General features: G+C 45.5%; 1 protein-coding gene across 1 annotated transcript in view; it reads left to right on the top strand.

Moving 5' to 3' along the window:
• The window catches only part of vps50 (VPS50 EARP/GARPII complex subunit), a 113,172-nt gene that overhangs the window by 37,438 nt on the left and 58,711 nt on the right, over positions 1–17,023 (top strand). Inside the window, exons 11-12 of the mRNA XM_010891516.5 lie at positions 1,779–1,877; positions 5,954–6,094. Coding sequence (XP_010889818.4) covers positions 1,779–1,877; positions 5,954–6,094 — 240 coding nt within the window. The remainder of the gene's footprint in view (positions 1–1,778; positions 1,878–5,953; positions 6,095–17,023) is intronic.

The raw sequence follows: 17,023 nt of genomic DNA, 5'->3' as shown, positions 1-17,023 counted from the left end.
CCTGGGCTTGTATCCACTAAGCCTCTCAGAGCAGGACTAATACATTTTTTTGGTGAACATACTTAGTTTTCCAATGTCTTTATTTTAGGTCTGTCGTGTTCTTCAAAACGTGACCGAACAAGGTTTTTGAGCGCCCATTGGCTAACCGCTCTCCATGAATGACAAGCGTTCCAGCCACCGCTTCCTGCAAGGGAGATTACCGCACTCTATGGAAAATGTTTACCCATAATTTCCCGATAATTATTCGTTTACTTGTAAAGCTTTGGTTTTAATTTGTCACGTTTAGGCGACCCCCATTTTTTAAGGCGACCCGCATTAAAAAAATCTTCATCCATATGGAGCCCAAGTCACATGATTATCCATCTGAACTCTCCTTCCGTGCAGAACATTGGCTTACAAGACAAAAGAAAACAGTTTCCAGCCCGTTTAAACAGACAGACTGGCTCCACCACGTTGCTCCTAAACACCAAGCATCGTTGAGCTTCGTGGTGAAACAGCCATATAGCTAAACTTTGTATCTCTCCCTTGAGTAGGGTCTCTAGAAAACACACACACAGCAGCCACCATGTGACTGTTTGTGCTACCCCTTGAAAGTTCTCAGATGCGTGCACACACGCGTGCAGTCACACTCGGGCACATGCGCCATTGCGGTACACGGCGTCTTCGTCTCACCCTGATCCTCTGCGCGCCTCTGGCAGGTGAATGGTGGGTGGTGGGTGCCGTCGGCAAGAGATGTAATTCAGAGGTGGCCAGTGTTCCGTGACCCCAGCCCCCTCCCTCAATCCCCAGGGTGACTTGAGCTCAGCGAAATCCTCCGCACGTTTTTGTCACGTTCCCCTCCTCCTGCTTTCTCTACCTCGCGTCAGACTCGCCAGATCAGCCTCACTGGTAATGTTAATGCTGCCGACGATCCCAGTGAAGCATGTTGCAAATTCTGGCGTCTCATTCCACTGTTAGCTAACATTGCAAATAGTTCTCTTTTATATTTGCTGCTATATATAAGTATTTTTGTATGTGAATATCAGTAATGTATTTGGAAGAAAGTTTGATATACAGAAGGTGTAGTATTTTGCTTTCCCAAACTAAAGTACTGTATTTTAGCGATTCAACTCCTCAGGGCTTTGGTGCATTGGAGAATCCCCTGGCTAAGAGCTGCTTTCGTGCATGACACAACGCAGAGTGTTTGGAGGCAGCCTATAGCCATTCTATAATAATCATATAGCACAAAACCCTGTGGGGCCTAATTGCTATTATAAACCACTTGAAAAAACATTTACAATATTTTTTTTGTCATTCGCTTGGTTTCAGCCAGTCAGCGTTCAGGGTGCCAACCGACCATTTTATAATTTTCATAAAACTTCATAATAAAATGTCTTTTTTTTATATATTTTAGTGAAGTAACTTTTCTTCTGGAAATAAAACAAGTTGTCGTCCTCAGATTTAAGCAGTTACCCTTCTCTCTTACATGGCCGTCCCGTTTAACCTCAGCGGGGGTGCTCTTCTGAACTGTAGTGAAGGCCCAGTCCTCGTCTCAGTCCGCTTGCTTCCCGTGACTGACATGTAGGCCGCTTCACAAACCGCGCTCTACTTTTTAGTGCCCCGTGCGGGGACTAGTGCGCTGTTTGGGAGGCCGCCTTAAAGACTGCAGCCTCAGCCCTTCTGCCTTCGCAGCGATTGCTAATTACCTTGGCCTTGGCGGTTGATTCATGTCCACATCCAGTATCTTAACACCACTAATCCCCTCTCTCCACCGCCTCCCCCCTCTGCTCACCCAACAGGAGCAGCTGGACGTGGCTCTGTCTAAGACCTGCAAGCACTTTGACGTCTCCCACTACACCAAGGTCCAGCTTGCGTACACGCTCCTGGGAAAGACGCAGGTGAGCCCCTCCCACTTGCCGCTCTGACGGATTCCGTCGCCGTCATTTTGTCCTCCCTTCTTTCTGTCCTCAGTTCTTCCTTACTCTCCCTCTGCCTCCCTCCCTTGCTCCATCTGTTTCCCTCCCTCCCTGTCTGCCTCTCTATCTGTCCATCTCTCTCCTTCTCTCTATTATTACCTTCATCTCTTGCTCCATCGCTCCATCACTCCATCTGTCCCTAGGCGTAGATGAGAGGATGAGTCATACCCAGGATAATGTTATTCCTCGCATTCTAAAGGGTGTCTGGTGTTTTTCTTTTTTTAAACGACCACTGAATGACTAATCTGTAAGCCCCCTTTGCGGATGCATGTACCATTACACATTAAGCCCAGTCTTCTAACCCCGGAAGACCCGACACGAGACAGTCAGTCTTCTAACCCCGGAAGACCCGACACGAGACAGTCTGTCCTCAGTAACCCCGGAAGAACCGACACGAGACAGTCTGTCCTCAGTAACCCCGGAAGACCCGACACGAGACAGTCTGTCCTCAGTAACCCCGGATGACCCGACACGAGACCATGAATTACAACTATTTGACACAACCGTCCCAGTTTGTCAGAGACGAATAATAACCAAACAGAAACGTGGACTGCTGACAGTCAGCCACTGGCAACTCATGCTATTTCAAATGTCCTCTATTTTTCTGTTGTTGATGTTTGGGGTCCCGGTGCTAAACGTTAGCCTGTGCATTGAACACCCCTGATAATGGGGAGGCACTTGGCACTAATCTCCACAGCTGATGGAAAACTGGCAATTGCTGAGACATTTGTGACTAGCTGTTGTCACTGTTAAGGTTATTGCTTTGTTTTGCTTTTGTCATTTTATTGTTGTGTAAAATGTTGTATGTCAACCTCGTTGTCGGTCCTTTGCTGCAGTGGGTTGAAGGGAAAGCTTTTCAGTCATGGTGTGTCTGAGGGACATTGTTGTTTTCCCCCTCCTGCCCCCCCCCCCACCACCACCACAACCAAATTACACATCAGGAAGCACTAGTGAAGCCTTTCTATGATCAAGTCGCCCCAGTTTCTCACACACACACACACACACACTGTGAGATGGGTGGATAATTTCTTTTGTGTGTTCCAAATGTCAGCCTGTTCCCTTCATAAACTCTGGTTCTCTGGTCTCCTGGTCCAAATTCGGGTTTGAAATTTGTGTAAAGATTAATCTGGGCTGTTAAGAAACCCATGTGAAGATATCTGGGCTGCCTAGAAACTCATGTAAAGATATCTGGGCTGCCTAGAAACTCATGTAAAGATATCTGGGCTGCCTAGAAACTCATGTAAAGATATCTGGGCTGCCTAGAAACTCATGTAAAGATATCTGGGATGCTAAGAAACAATGCAAACTGGTGATTTTCGGTAGGTTATGTTAGCTAATACTGCTATGAAATGTAAACCTTAATTAGTTGCAAAACTGGTATTACAGCTGACAAAGTTATACCAACACCTATAAAGTTATTGTTAGTTAGTTATCAGCCGTCATTTTGGTCTGACATTATATACCAATGTGAATACGAGATATTGTGCGAGAGCAGCGCCAAGGAGACTGGTGTAATATGCCACAGAAACTGCACAACTGTGTTTTATGTGTGTATCTGTAGTTGTATTTTTGTTTGTGTCTGTCTTGTTAGTTGTGTGTACGTGTGAGGGCTGAAATGGCAGTTGTTTTTTTACTGTCAGTGTGACTTTCTCACGTTGTTACCCCCTGCGTGTTAGATAAAGTGGTGGTCTGTCTCTCTATATATTTCTCACATTCACACACACACGCAGTCACGGCAACCTGTGTGTGGACCACCCTCGCCGCTCTCTCAGAATCTGGCTGTGTGCCTGAGAGAGAAGAACAGCCTCTGGTTGGCTGAACAAATCAATGTCTACTTATCAGTGTGTGCTTGCACTCTGTACTGTAAGTCTCTCTGGGTAAGAGCGTCGGCCTAATGACTTAAATGTGAAATTTAAATGCACTTTGGTGTAGTGCCTGGCCAATGAAAGTTACCCGAAGAAGACAGCACGTTCGTGTAACAAGTCGGGCAGCTGCCAGGCAAACCCTCAGCGATCACCCCTTCTCCTTCACACACGCCTCAGTGTTTCACTCTTTGACCTGCATTTGTATTGTAGATGCTCCAGTGCTCCTAGAAAATGTAAAAACTATAGCTTTGAAGGCGGGGACTGTTTTACACCGTTCTCTTGTGATTCTTAGTGCGTGTCCGTATTTCTCTCGACCTGGGCTCAGACGTGCGTGGGGGCCCTGTGAACCATGTGTCCCCGTGCTGGCGATGCCTCTTGTGAAAAACACACAATTATACTCGCCTCACTAGAGTCTCCGCTGACTGTTAATTGACAGCCCTCAGACAGGACGGTGGGGACGGGGGTTAGCTGCAGTGGCTAGTGAGTCTGGTACCAGCTGTCAAACTCCACAATGTTGTTGTTCGGTCCAGAGCCCTTGCTTTCTTTGTTTGAGTGAGTCTCACACACACACACACACACACACACCCACACAATGTCCACACACATTGTTTTGTATTTCGTGCTGCCACTCCTGACCTATGCGAGCAGGTTAATGACCTTACGTCAGGCTTCAAAGCTAACAGGGCCTCATCATAGCGAGGCTGTGTTTAAGTTGTTGAAAAGTGCTTTTCCTTCAGGTAAACAAGCAGCTCTCTCCTTCGCTCCTGTGGGCCACCATTAGTCTAATGAGTCCAGGTTTCCTTCCCAAGTGGCAAACTGCTGTTGCCTGTATCAGGGACAGGGAACTGGCAGTTCTGGTTTTAGCACCCCTGGATCTATTTCCACACACACAACACACATACACACACACACACCCACACACGTGCGCAACACAAAGTTGGACTAAACTTACTTTGGCGAGAGAAGATATGAGAACTTAATATATGTTTGTTGCGCCTCAGTGATTTTTAAGTGACAGTCAATTAAAGAGCCCATGTTAGCTAATGTTTGTTGAATTGGGTAAATTAATTTCCCTAATCTCCCTACCGCCAATGTAGCGCACTTCTTTCAACCTGAGCCGCTCGGTCCCTATAGTCTGGTCGGGGGTAGCGCTCTGAAAAGGGAATTTGGATGCCGTTTGGGATGTGGTTCTCGATGTCTTAGTATTGCAGCTAAGAGGTCAAACATGGTTGACCCGATGATTGGTGCCACTGACCAGTATAGTGAAGCATAGCGTCCCCCTGTGCTGTTCTGCCAACTTTGACATTCATTAATGAACAGACAGTTGGCACGCTGAGCAAAGGAAGCGCTTTAATCAGTTTAGGTGTTTCGGGGGAAATAAAATAAAAATGTCAATCTTGCCCCTGGTGGTATTTTAGTGTTTCAGTACCGAACACTTAATTAGGCTGTAAATTGAAAAGGATACATCTCAGATGCCCTTTCACAACACTATCTGACCCCTGTAATAACTCGACACAGAGATCACAACACTATCTGTCCCCTGTAATAACTCGACACACAGGTCACAACACTATCTGGCCCCTGTAATAACTCGACGCGGAGGTTACAGCACTATCTGGTCCTGTAATAACTTGACACAGAGATCACAACACTATCTGACCCCTGTAATAACTTGACACAGAGATCACAACACTATCTGACCCCTGTAATAACTTGACACAGAGATCACAACACTATCTGACCCCTGTAATAACTTGACACAGAGATCACAACACTATCTGACCCCTGTAATAACTTGACACAGAGGTCACAACACTATCTGACCCCTGTAATAACTTGACACAGAGATCACAACACTATCTGACCCCTGTAATAACTTGACACCGAGATCACAACACTATCTGACCCCTGTAATAACTTGACACAGAGATCACAACACTATCTGACCCCTGTAATAACTTGACACAGAGATCACAACACTATCTGACCCCTGTAATAACTCGAAACAAAGGTCCCAACACTATCTGACCCCTATAATAAGCCGTTTCCAGCCTCCTTTCGGGGACCAACTACTCTTCACCCAGGTGTTCCGGCTGTCTGTCCCTTACTGTAGCTTGTGTTTTCTGCCCTCAGACGGCCATGGACCAGCTGCACATGCACTTCACCCAGGCCATCCACAACACCGTGTTCCAGGTGGTCCTTGGGTACGTGGAGCTCTGCGCCGGGAACGCTGACACCAAGTTCCAGAAGATGCAGTATAAGGACCTCTGCACGGTAAGGACGCCAGCTCGCCGCCCCTCTCTTCCTGCTCTCGCACAGCCAATTGGGACTTTCCGGAGAGTACGTGTCGTCTGAGCACATTTCGGACCAGGTGTGGACTACCTGCACAGGTGTTATTCTAGGTCCTGGTGTCAGGCTGTGATTGGGGCTGTAATTCTTCCTGGTCAGCTGTATATCTAGGTCCTGAATTTCAGGCAGTTTATCTGGGGCAGTTTTTCTGGTACAGTTTTCTAGTACAGTGCGATCTGTGGAGCATGGGCAGACTTTGGGAGGGGGGGTATTTTATTCACTTGGCTCGATGCTCACTGTGTGAATGCCCCCATATTTTGTTGTTACTGTAGATCTCAAATAAAGGACGTGCTACACTAGTCAAAACCCCTGCTACTCCGTCAACTTGATAGCCACTCAGACACATGACTCCCAGTGGGATAATATTGTACTCTAGCCAAGCAGAAAATGCCCTCTTTGCTTCATGAGTGATGTCATATATCTAGTCTCCTGACTGAGAGAGCGAGGGAGACAAAGCAGAAGAGATTGAATAGAAAAATTGCACATTTATTTTATCTGCCTGTGGATAGGTGTTTCAATCATGTACTTTTATGGGATTGTTCGTCTTACTTAAGTGGTCAACAAGTGGGCTGTTCTGAAACGCTGCTTCTGAATGGTTCTGGTTCTGGCGCTCTCATTGGGCCAGATAGATCACACTCTGCACTGCACACTCGCTTGCTCCTTATGAAGCGTACTTAATGAGCAGGGGCATGCACCTGGGCCCCACAGGGGGTAGTCCTGCTGACGCTGTCACCTCTCCCTGGGTTTTGTTGTTGTCCGTCCGGCCGCCGGCGGACACGTGGCGAGAAGCATCAGACCTTTGGAACCACGGCACGTAGCCTTGTGGCTAGAGCGCCTGACCAATGACAAGACGGTTGCTAGATTGAATCATTAAGCTGAGAAAGTGAAAAGGGTTTTGTCCTGTGCCTGAACAAGAACGTCAGCTTCAGTTGTTCACTGGTTGTTGCTGAAACTAAGAATTTGTTCTTAGTCACACTTGCCTGGCACAATGACAGTAGAGAAATAGCAAAAATCAGAGTTGCAGGCAGGTTTTAGGCAAGTATTTAGGGATCAAGTTGACTTGTGTATGCTCTTTCGGGGGAATATCTAAATATCAGTCCCACGCTCTGTCGACCCTCTGCGTCGACTCGGCCGTCCCAAACTTGGGATTGATGGCCTGTGTCATGTGAGCGTCGGGCCATGTGATGCCTCAGTCCCCCTTGACACCCGTACTGTGCTCTACAGAGCCTCGTCTATGTTCATCACTTTGGAGCCTCAGACTCCTGGAGCTTGGTCTCTAATGACACATAAAGCCTGGTAGTTCACTCTCTCCTGTCCTCCCTCCCTCCCTCTGTCATTCTCCCTCTGTCACTCCCCATCTCTCTGTCCCTCCCTCCTCCCCTCTGTCACTCCCCATCTCTCCCTCCCTCTGTCACTCCCCCTCTCTCACTCCCGCTATCTCCCTCCCTCACTGCCTGTCACTGTCTCTCGCCACCTCTCCCTCTCTCTCTCTCTCCCTCTCCAAAGCTTCAGACTGTTAAGTAGTTTTAGGGAAGATACAATCTTTATATTTTTGGCAGTACAGTGCTTTAAGACAGAAGGGAAAGGCCTAGACCGACTGTGCATTTAAGAACGGGGGAGAATGGCGTTAAGCTACTTGGTGTGAAATGTTTTGGTGCTTTAATCTTTCTTCCAGCCTATTCAAGAAAAGAGTGGAACGTTTTCTCTTTGAAGACAGTCAAGTTGTTTGTCTGTAGAAGTGTTGATGAGTCCAACTCATTCTGTTAAGTCCTGTGACCAGTTGTTTACAATTAAGCCTAGAGCCTTGATTCCCAAACTTTTCGGGCTGTTGTCCCCATTTTGATAACAAGATAACTTGCGAACAAAAAATTTACAAAAATAAATGTATTCAACAACTAAGATTTATTTTGTTCATTGATGCTATGAAAGTCTTATACATTTTTTTTAGACTGATGTGTAGTTGGCTAGAGAGCTGTCAGTTGGCTAGAGAGCTGTCAGTTGGCTAGAGAGCTGTCAGTTGGCTAGAGAGCTGTCAGTTGGCTAGAGAGCTGTCAGTTGTCTAGACCTGATTCTTGGCTTTGCATTTGGAGCCTGTTGCTGAGGTCTGACAACATGAGGGCCAAAGAAGTGTCGATTCAAGACAAGCTGGCCGTCACGTTTCAGGTGAATCAGAACAGTTAAATCGTAGACAAAGCATCAGGTGTGACAAAGTCAATTGTTGCCTCACAAAGAAGAAGAACAACAAAGACGCAAAGAACCAGTGAGCTCTGCATGCAAACAGGCGGACCGAGGAAGACCGCCATAATGGATGACCAATGGTAGAAAGAACAAACATACAAACACACCAGCAACGACAGTCCAACAGATCAGGGTCCAGGAGGAAGGCTTCGGCGTGTCAGTGAAAGACTACTGTATGCAGAATACACCAGCAGAATGGCAGTGGGTACACCATGAGATGCAAACCACTTATAAGCCTCAGGTTTGCTTTTGTTTTTCCCTTTTATCTTGTGTTTTGAATTGTTATAGTTTCGCCCTTCTTTCGCCCCAGTTTGGTAATATCCAATCTGTAATTAAATCACAGCAACTCCCAGGGGACATGGGACAGTCCCTGTAGAGAAGTGTGTCCTCCAGGGCCATCCGGTGCTTATCACACTGCTCACTCAAGCAGGTAGTCTGTAGTGGAACCCTTAAGTGCACTCGCTGCCTCCAAGACTCACTAGAGTGTGAAAACGCAAGGCAGCCAAACTCTCAACCTGGGTGGCACCCCCGGGCTAGTCCGGGACCAGGATTCAAACCCTGGTCTTGCAGTGAATCGGCTCACTCCGTGGCGCTGACTTTAACCAAAGCCACATTCAGCTGTTTTCATATTCAATAATACCAACGACAACAAAGAAAACATCCAGTTTATTTTCTGTAAGTGGTTTTGTTACCTTCTGTTTGTTTATCTCCCCGAATATATTCTAAAAACAGGTGATTGAAGAACACCTTATTTACCCCGCATTAACCCAAACACTGCTGATGTAACCTCGGTTCTGAGTGCCAAGTTTATTTTCCTGGTTTGACAGAACACAGGCTTGAGAGAGAGCAAGCTGATTCGGAAGATACACAAGAAAGCAAAGTTGCTTGGGGATTTAGGGACACATTCTCTGTTCCTCTTCTCATTCCCAGGAGTCCCTCTTCTGTGCGGGTCCATAAAATATAACCAGCCCCGTATGCAAATTGTCCTCACTACTGCCCTGAACTTTGCACTGAGTCGTGGAAATTAAAATTCAAGGGATCTGTGGTACGTAGAAAGGTTAAATCATATTGTGAAGCGCCTCATGAATTTAACATTATCAGATCGTTGATCCCTTCCTCACTTCAAGCCTCTCTCACTTTACCTCTGTCTCTCTCTCTCTCCCTCTACCTCGGTCTCTCTCTCCCCCTGTCTCTGTCTCTCTCTCCCTCTGTCTTTTGCTCTCTATCCCAGTCTGTGGCTCTTTTTCTGTCTTATCTCTCTCTGTTTGACCGTCTTTCTCCCTGTCCATCTTTGTCTCTCTATCAGTCTTTCTCCTTTTCCTGTCTCTCATTGTGGACTTCCTGACTACGTCCTGAATTGCGTTTTTCCCTACTTTCTAAGACGAAACATTTTCCTGGAGTGTCCTTGGGAGGTTCTTCAATTTAAGACCCATGTAACTTGTTCTAACCTACCATTTTAAAAAGGCTCTTCCAATTACCCCTTTTATATTGTCCTCAAAATAACCTTTTGAAAAACATGCTGGTGTTCATTTTCTTTTTTTACCCACCCCCTCAAAAAAGGACCAAGATCTTCAAATAACTGTTATCACTGGAACCACTGGGCCTAAAATGTCTAAGACAGGGGAATTCAACTCTGTTCTGGTGGGCCAAAACACACATTTTCTTTCACTTAGAAGTTAAATGCAGTCACCTGGTGTCCCAGGTCTGAATCAGTCCCTGATTTGACAGAGAGGATAAAAACCAGAATGGTCTTTTACCTTCTGGATCGGCGCTGAATAGCCCCAAGAAATACCTTTCATGTAAGCTATCAGAATGATAAAAATGTGGTTGAGGTTATGAAGGTTTAGGGCAACATTAGGATATGTGAGAAATGATTAGACTAGATTGTACAGTGATAGTATCTCTGTGGGTCCTGGGCAAAAGTAGTGTAGGGAATAGGGTGTCAATGGGGTTTCAGACTATTTACTCTGACTGTAATAGATGTAGAAGTACACGTCACAGAAGTACATGTCACAGAAGTACACGTCACAGAAGTACACGTCACAGAAGTACACGTCACAGAAGTACACGTCACAGAAGTACACGTCACAGAAGTACACGTCACAGAAGTACACGTCACAGAAGTACACGTCACAGAAGTACACGTCACAGAAGTACACGTCACAGAAGTACTCTGAAACAACCACAGGATGTGTCGCAGCAACCTTCAAAGAGGGTCTGGTATGTTATGACAGTGTGTTTTGAAAAGGGATCATCCCTTACATACTGTACATACTGTACACACGGTACGTATTGGCATGTAAGATATTCCAATAATTTTTATGAAACGGTGTGTCTAGGGGAAGGGAGACATTTCGTGGTTGACTGAAAGGAGTGTTGGTTATTTTCAGACCTCTGCCTGCTGTGCCTCAGAACCAGCCAGGCCACAGAACCAAATTATTATTATTATTATTTGGTTTAACTGAGTACCTCAGCGACAGACTACAAGGTTTTTCACCTTGTAGGCCATGCTAGACCACCCTGCTGCCCCGCCCCCTCCTGATTACATCATCAAGCGTACAAGTATTCTATTGGCTCAAGGTACACTCCCAGGTGACCGTCAGTATCTTCGTTGTGTGATGTAATAGTTTTCATGTTATGCGGAGTGTGAATGTCATTTTCTATTGTTCATCTGTCGATTTAGTTAAAAACCCATAGAGGAAGTGAGTAAGGCACATCGTAAGCTAATTCACCTTGACTCTGTCTTCTGTGTAGTGAAATTATTCTTTGAGTGCGACCCCTGGTCTTTCTCCAGCTGTGATAGAGAAGGTGTCTATCTTCTTGAGTACCATGAACAACTCAACTTGCTGTGGGCTTTCATTTACAAAGGGAGTCTGCTTTCATTTGTATCAGTGATTTGAAATATCCCGGCCTGGATGATCAAGTGATGTTTTTTATCGCTTCCTTCCGTTTCTTCAGTTAATATTTTTTTGTCCCACAACTTAAAAGAGAGATTTTTTTCCTGATTGTGTTATTATTATTTCTCTTCCTTGTCTAACTGGGCCTCTTGCAAAGCCACACCGCTTCTTATTAAACTGCTCGCTCATCCAGGAAGTCAGCTGGGACCGACAGTCGGAGGAATGCACATTTCCAACTTCAACAGCTACAATTAGCTTCCAGGCACCTGACCCAGAAACATGCGGGTAGCTGGAGCGTGACCGTGACAAGGCATCCCTCAGGCGCTGGCCATCCCTTTCCACAACCTGGATGGTGCTGGGCCAATTTGCACTGCCCCTGTGTGCCTTCAGGTTACAGCACGACCAGGTGTTGAACCCGCAACTCCGCGGCGACACAGTGACTTCAGACCACCTCAGTATTCTGGCGCCCCAAAATATTCAAGTGACTTCTTTGCGACAAACAGCGGGCTGTCTTGGATTAAACAGACTGTACTGTTCTGTTTCCTGCAAATCACTTGACGTTATGTTGCTGTTAGTGTCAGCTGATTACGGTACGGCTTCTCACCCGTTCCACCACATGACCTCTGCATCTTACAGTCTTATTAGCCTGCCTGTCATCGGGCTTAAGGTTAAAAATACTGTGTGTCATATTGGTCTGTAGCCGCGGTCGTTACCGCTGTGCACCCGATTTGAGTCAGCTTGCCCTAATGCTGTCGAAGGCAGTGAAGTCTGTGGACGATATACCTCTACGGCACCTCAGAGAATACCGAATTCCCTTCCGTCCCGGTCGGACTCCGTGACCGGCGCGTCGGTTGACGTCTGAGCGATGCAGAGGGACTCGGTTGAAAGTGCGCCGGCGCTTATTAATAGTCACTGTAGCGTGAGTGAGACAAAACGAAATGCAAACAGTTAGGTCTGCTGGGACGGTCGCCCGCTTCGTCATATGAAGTCTCCCTCTAATGCACCATGTTGTACCCTCCTCACCAGTATCTCCAACTTGGGAGGAAATTGGGGTGTTTTGAGGTGTTCGGGACCAAAGTAACCTCCTTTTTGGTATTCAGTGGAGTTGTCTGTCTTTTTTTTCAGGAACAGAGCACTTCGAAAAGCTTATTTTATCAGGTTGGTATAGGCCATATCCTGACCCAGGGGCATATTCCACAGAAACTACATGCTGTTTATATTTTTTGCATTCTGACCGACGACTCTGCATTCACAATTTGGCTGCATTCAGAGAAACAGTCCAGTGTAATGTGTCGGCCCGACATAAAAGCAGGCCTTTTAAAAAATTTTTTTTTTTTACTGCAGTTTCCTGGTCGGATACTGTCTCCAAACAACTAGGATAATGTTTCCAAATGGATGGTAATCAGCTGAAAACATTAAAGGCCCTTTAGCTACCCCGTCTCCCTCATACCAAAGCCATCCCCATAACACTTCACTAACCTTTTGGTCCGAGGCGTCCCTGTGCCACTCAACTTATGCACACTGCATCCATCAACTGTCTCTTGAAAAATCCCACATTCCTAAAAGTCTATCTCTTTTGCAGCATAGGAGTGATCGAGCTCCAGGCCCTTTTCAGTGCATCTCACCCTCTGGGGTCACGGATCAGCCACTCCTTTGGTTAGAGTTCATCCCTGCCTCCTAGTTTGAGAAGGGGAGGTGTGGGGGTGTCTCTTTGTCCGTCGCTCTGCCCAACAGAGGCTAACCCGCTGGGGTTTGGAGGGCTCGCCCGTAACCTCTGAAGAAGCCTGGAAGGTTGCATCCTCTTATCACGGCGTCTACGGATCAGAGAGCCAGCGGCCCCTCCCCCCTGCTTCCTTGTTCCCAGTTTCCAGGCAACGCGGTGTGATGTCCTATACATAGCGGGAGAACATCACTGTCAAATGGCAAGGTTGGATCACAGAAGGCTTGTTTACATTATTTGAGGGAAAATCAAATTTTAGATTTTTATTGGCTACTTTAAATTGTCTAGGTGAACTTGTGACCGTGTGGGGCAGCATCATGTTTGTGAAAGCTGGAAATATATTTGGTGAAATTCTGGTAGAATATTGTGTTGCTTTGGGATTCAGTGAAGTTACTCTCCAATAATGGCTCATTATATTCGACGGCAAACTATTGGCTGACGTGTCTGACATGTCTGTGATTTTCTGCTATTATCTAAAAGGAATTAGGAAGGCATACAGCCTTATGAAAAGGTTAGGCATTATTATGATTTTTGCTGGACCGCGTAAGTGTGAGCGAGCATTATTTAAGCATCATTTCGTCATTATTTCAGCAAAAAAGTAATTGCTGCGGTAAAAGTTGCATTCCCGCTATTTAAATAGCATAATGGTTAAAGACAGTCTGCTATATTGAAAACTGCAGATTGAAACCAGCCAGGGACAACAACATTCATCCTTTCTAATCGCGGGCCGGCTGACCTAGACTTGCTTGGTTCCTTTTCTGGTTTTTATATTTGGTCACGAGCTTTGAGCTAATTTCCCAAAACAAAGTTAGTACACCCCAACTTTTCCCATCACATAATTTTGCTGAAATAAGAATCAGAACCAAAACTGGTGCAGATTATTATAAAAAAAAAAATATTTGACACAGGAGGGCCAAGCCTTCCATAAAGATCAGAAATTTGGTCTGGTTTGGTTTTGGACATTTGGGAAACACATCATGCTAAGATCGAAAGACCAATCAGAGTCCCTCAGAAGGAGGGTTATTGCTGCCCATCTGGTAGGGATTGCAATGCCATTTCCAAGCAATTCAAAGTATCACATCCCACTGTCCAGGGGATCATCTACAAATGGAGAAAAATCCAAACCACTGGCAATCTACATAGGACAGGTTGTACCCCTTTTGATTCAGCCCACGCCAAAGCCCAGATCTCAATCCTATTGAAATGCTCTGGGGGAATTGAAGCGAGCTGTTCGTGCGAGATAGCCCATGACATGACAATGTTGAGGCATCACTGTAAAGAAGCGTGTGTAACGGTTCCTCTCCCAGTTGACCTAAGAGACTGATACCGCTACAAAAACATAATTTTAGCCAAAGGGGGTCACCAACTGCTGAAGCTAAGTTTACAAATGTTTTCAGCGCATCTGTTGCATCAGTTGCATCTGTTAATTATGGATGATTAAATGATTGTAAAGTATAATGTTTCTGTTTGGTTCTTAGTGAACTCAGCCCAGATCCTGACTGGCTTGTTCACATGTGAATTATGAGAGGTCAGTGTGTGACACAGTTATGTAACTGCTTTCCCCATTAAACCGATCTCGAAGTCTGATTTCGGGAGGGAACAGCAAGTGTTTATTCAGCTCTTCAGGAAGACAGCAAAGCTGCCTCGTCAGTGTTGTTATCCCCTCAGCAAAGTGTCCCTGTGACTGTTGTTTCAATGTCATTTTGACGTTTTATTTTACCAAGTGGACAATGAATGCCTCCCGCACTCCCTTTACTGGGCACTACTCCTGATGAGAGCTCTGTGGACAAATGTAGGCTCACCAATTAGGAGATGCGGTCTATGCTGTAGGCCTGTTGGAGTTTGTTGCTGAGGTAGCTGCCAGCTTTTATTTTTTGTCTGCTGAATTTCATCTGTGATTAATTGCCACTGTGCTAAGAACGAGTACTCTTTATCAAGACTGAACTTCATGATTAATTTCTACCACACCAGGCAAAGAATTACAAATCTCAGGCTGTGCGTTAAACTCACACAAATTGAAAAGAGAATATTTCATTATTGAATATAAAGACCCAAGAAGTTAGATATTCAAGTGGACAGTTTTTAGGCATATTGTATTGTGTTTCTCCTGTCGTGACTAGATGTGGTATTTGTAGCATTTCCATACAGGGCTCCATGTTGGTATTAAATTCCCCTCAGGTTCTTTAAATCTGACATTCATCCATCCTCTCTTCTCCGTCTCCTGTACCAAAGTCGCAAACCTTCTCGAGGTCTGTGCCTCAGGCTTGGCGGCGTGGTGATGTTTGATTCGGCACAAAGTGGATTGTGAAAAAAATTCCCCACATGGGGAAAGAGATTTGTGCTTTCGCCGTGGTGTTTTCTTAACACTCATAAACAGTAATAAACTTGCCAGCTTCAATCAAAGACACTAACTTATCTTAAATCAGACAATAACATTGTGCTCCATGTATTCTATTAGCATTGGAGCTTGGCAACAACAGTGTTGCCATGTCATGCCTTCGGAGAGACAGGAGGTCAACCAATGATATCACTCGCTCCACTTGCAATTTCGCGATCGTGAATTTTCTCCTCAAAGGTCTCACCCAGAGGCGCGCCGAGAAAACTTTTGGCAGCTGGGGTGTCTGGGAGCCTGAACTCTGGCTACCTTTAATTTACAGGCTGGTGGTTAACTCCCAGGGGGTAGGGCTAGACGGCTGTGGTACATAAATTGCTCTGGAACCGTCGCTCTTGTTAGCTTTTCCACAGCCTAGGTCCGTGTTGCTATTTGCCGTCTTCTCAGTGATTTGATGCTACTTGGTTGAGGGAACGAGAGGTCTCAAGCACTCCACACACACACACACACACACACACACACACAGCCACGTATGTTTTAAACAAATGAATGGCGTGGCATCATCAGACCTGCCTCCGGCAGCAAAGTAAAACTGGTCTGAAGAAATTACCTACAGTCCGCGTCGAGCTGCAAGCTCCTCTGAGCTCTCTGCACTGCTAGGCTGCTCATGGCGAGTGTCTAAGTCCAGCTGGAAACAGGTACAGCAATACCAGCCACCATGTTGAAGGGGGACAAATTGTTATCAAGTCGGCTGTTTTCTTCCCCAAATAAAAATATATTTGTATGTATTTTTCACCAGAACGAAGCTGAGAAACCTAAGGAATGTAGAAATCAGGACTTCTGGAAAACTTAAAACACACACTGTATTTAGAAATGTGCTATTAACTGCGGTCTTTCCAGTTCTCCATCCCTTCAGCCCTCAATCTACATCTGTTCTATACTATCCACATTTTCATAGGTTAATGTGTGCGGTATTAACACGTTTCTTTGTGCTCAAAATGATCCCACACGAGGCAACTAATGCTTTGCCCTGAGGATGTTTATGTGCAATAAAAATACTGGGTTTATGTTAGGCTTGCACAGATACTGTGTCTGAATAGTGTTTGACATTGTCTTGTTTTCCCGATACTGCTAGAAATGTTGGGATCCCTGGTCTAAAGATCACCTCCCGATGCCCCAGAGCACTGAATGGGGTCTGGCCCTGCGTCTTTTTTTGGAAGGGATGTTAAACGGGTGTCCTGACACTCTGGTCACTATAGATCCCACATCACTGAGTTCTAGTAGCCGATGAGTTCTGCCAAAAATTGCTCGCTGTCCATCGCCAAAGTGGGTGCCACACATTGGTGGTAGAGCAGTAGAATTTCCCCGTAAAGTGCATTGGTTTTCTGGAACATTTGCCATTTGAATGTAATCAGTTATAATTATTAGTGTTGTTGTTTTGACCTGTATCATTATAGACTATTAACCTTAACCTCAATAACCACATTTTTGGGCCTAAACTTAACACCCTCACCTTAATCTAACCTGTAATGCCTAAACCTAAGGGTAACCACTGCTAAAACTGACCCTAGTTTTGGTTTTTATTCTAACCCTTAAGCTGTAAATAACCAATTTCCTATTGAGAATCAGCAAAAAAATATATATATATTTTCTGATAGTTTATACTG

This window comes from Esox lucius, chromosome 10, assembly GCF_011004845.1.
Source record: "Esox lucius isolate fEsoLuc1 chromosome 10, fEsoLuc1.pri, whole genome shotgun sequence".
Lineage (NCBI taxonomy): Eukaryota > Metazoa > Chordata > Actinopteri > Esociformes > Esocidae > Esox > Esox lucius.
The sequence above is the reverse complement of the archived record's forward strand: the minus strand, read 5'-3'. Positions and strand labels throughout refer to the sequence as shown.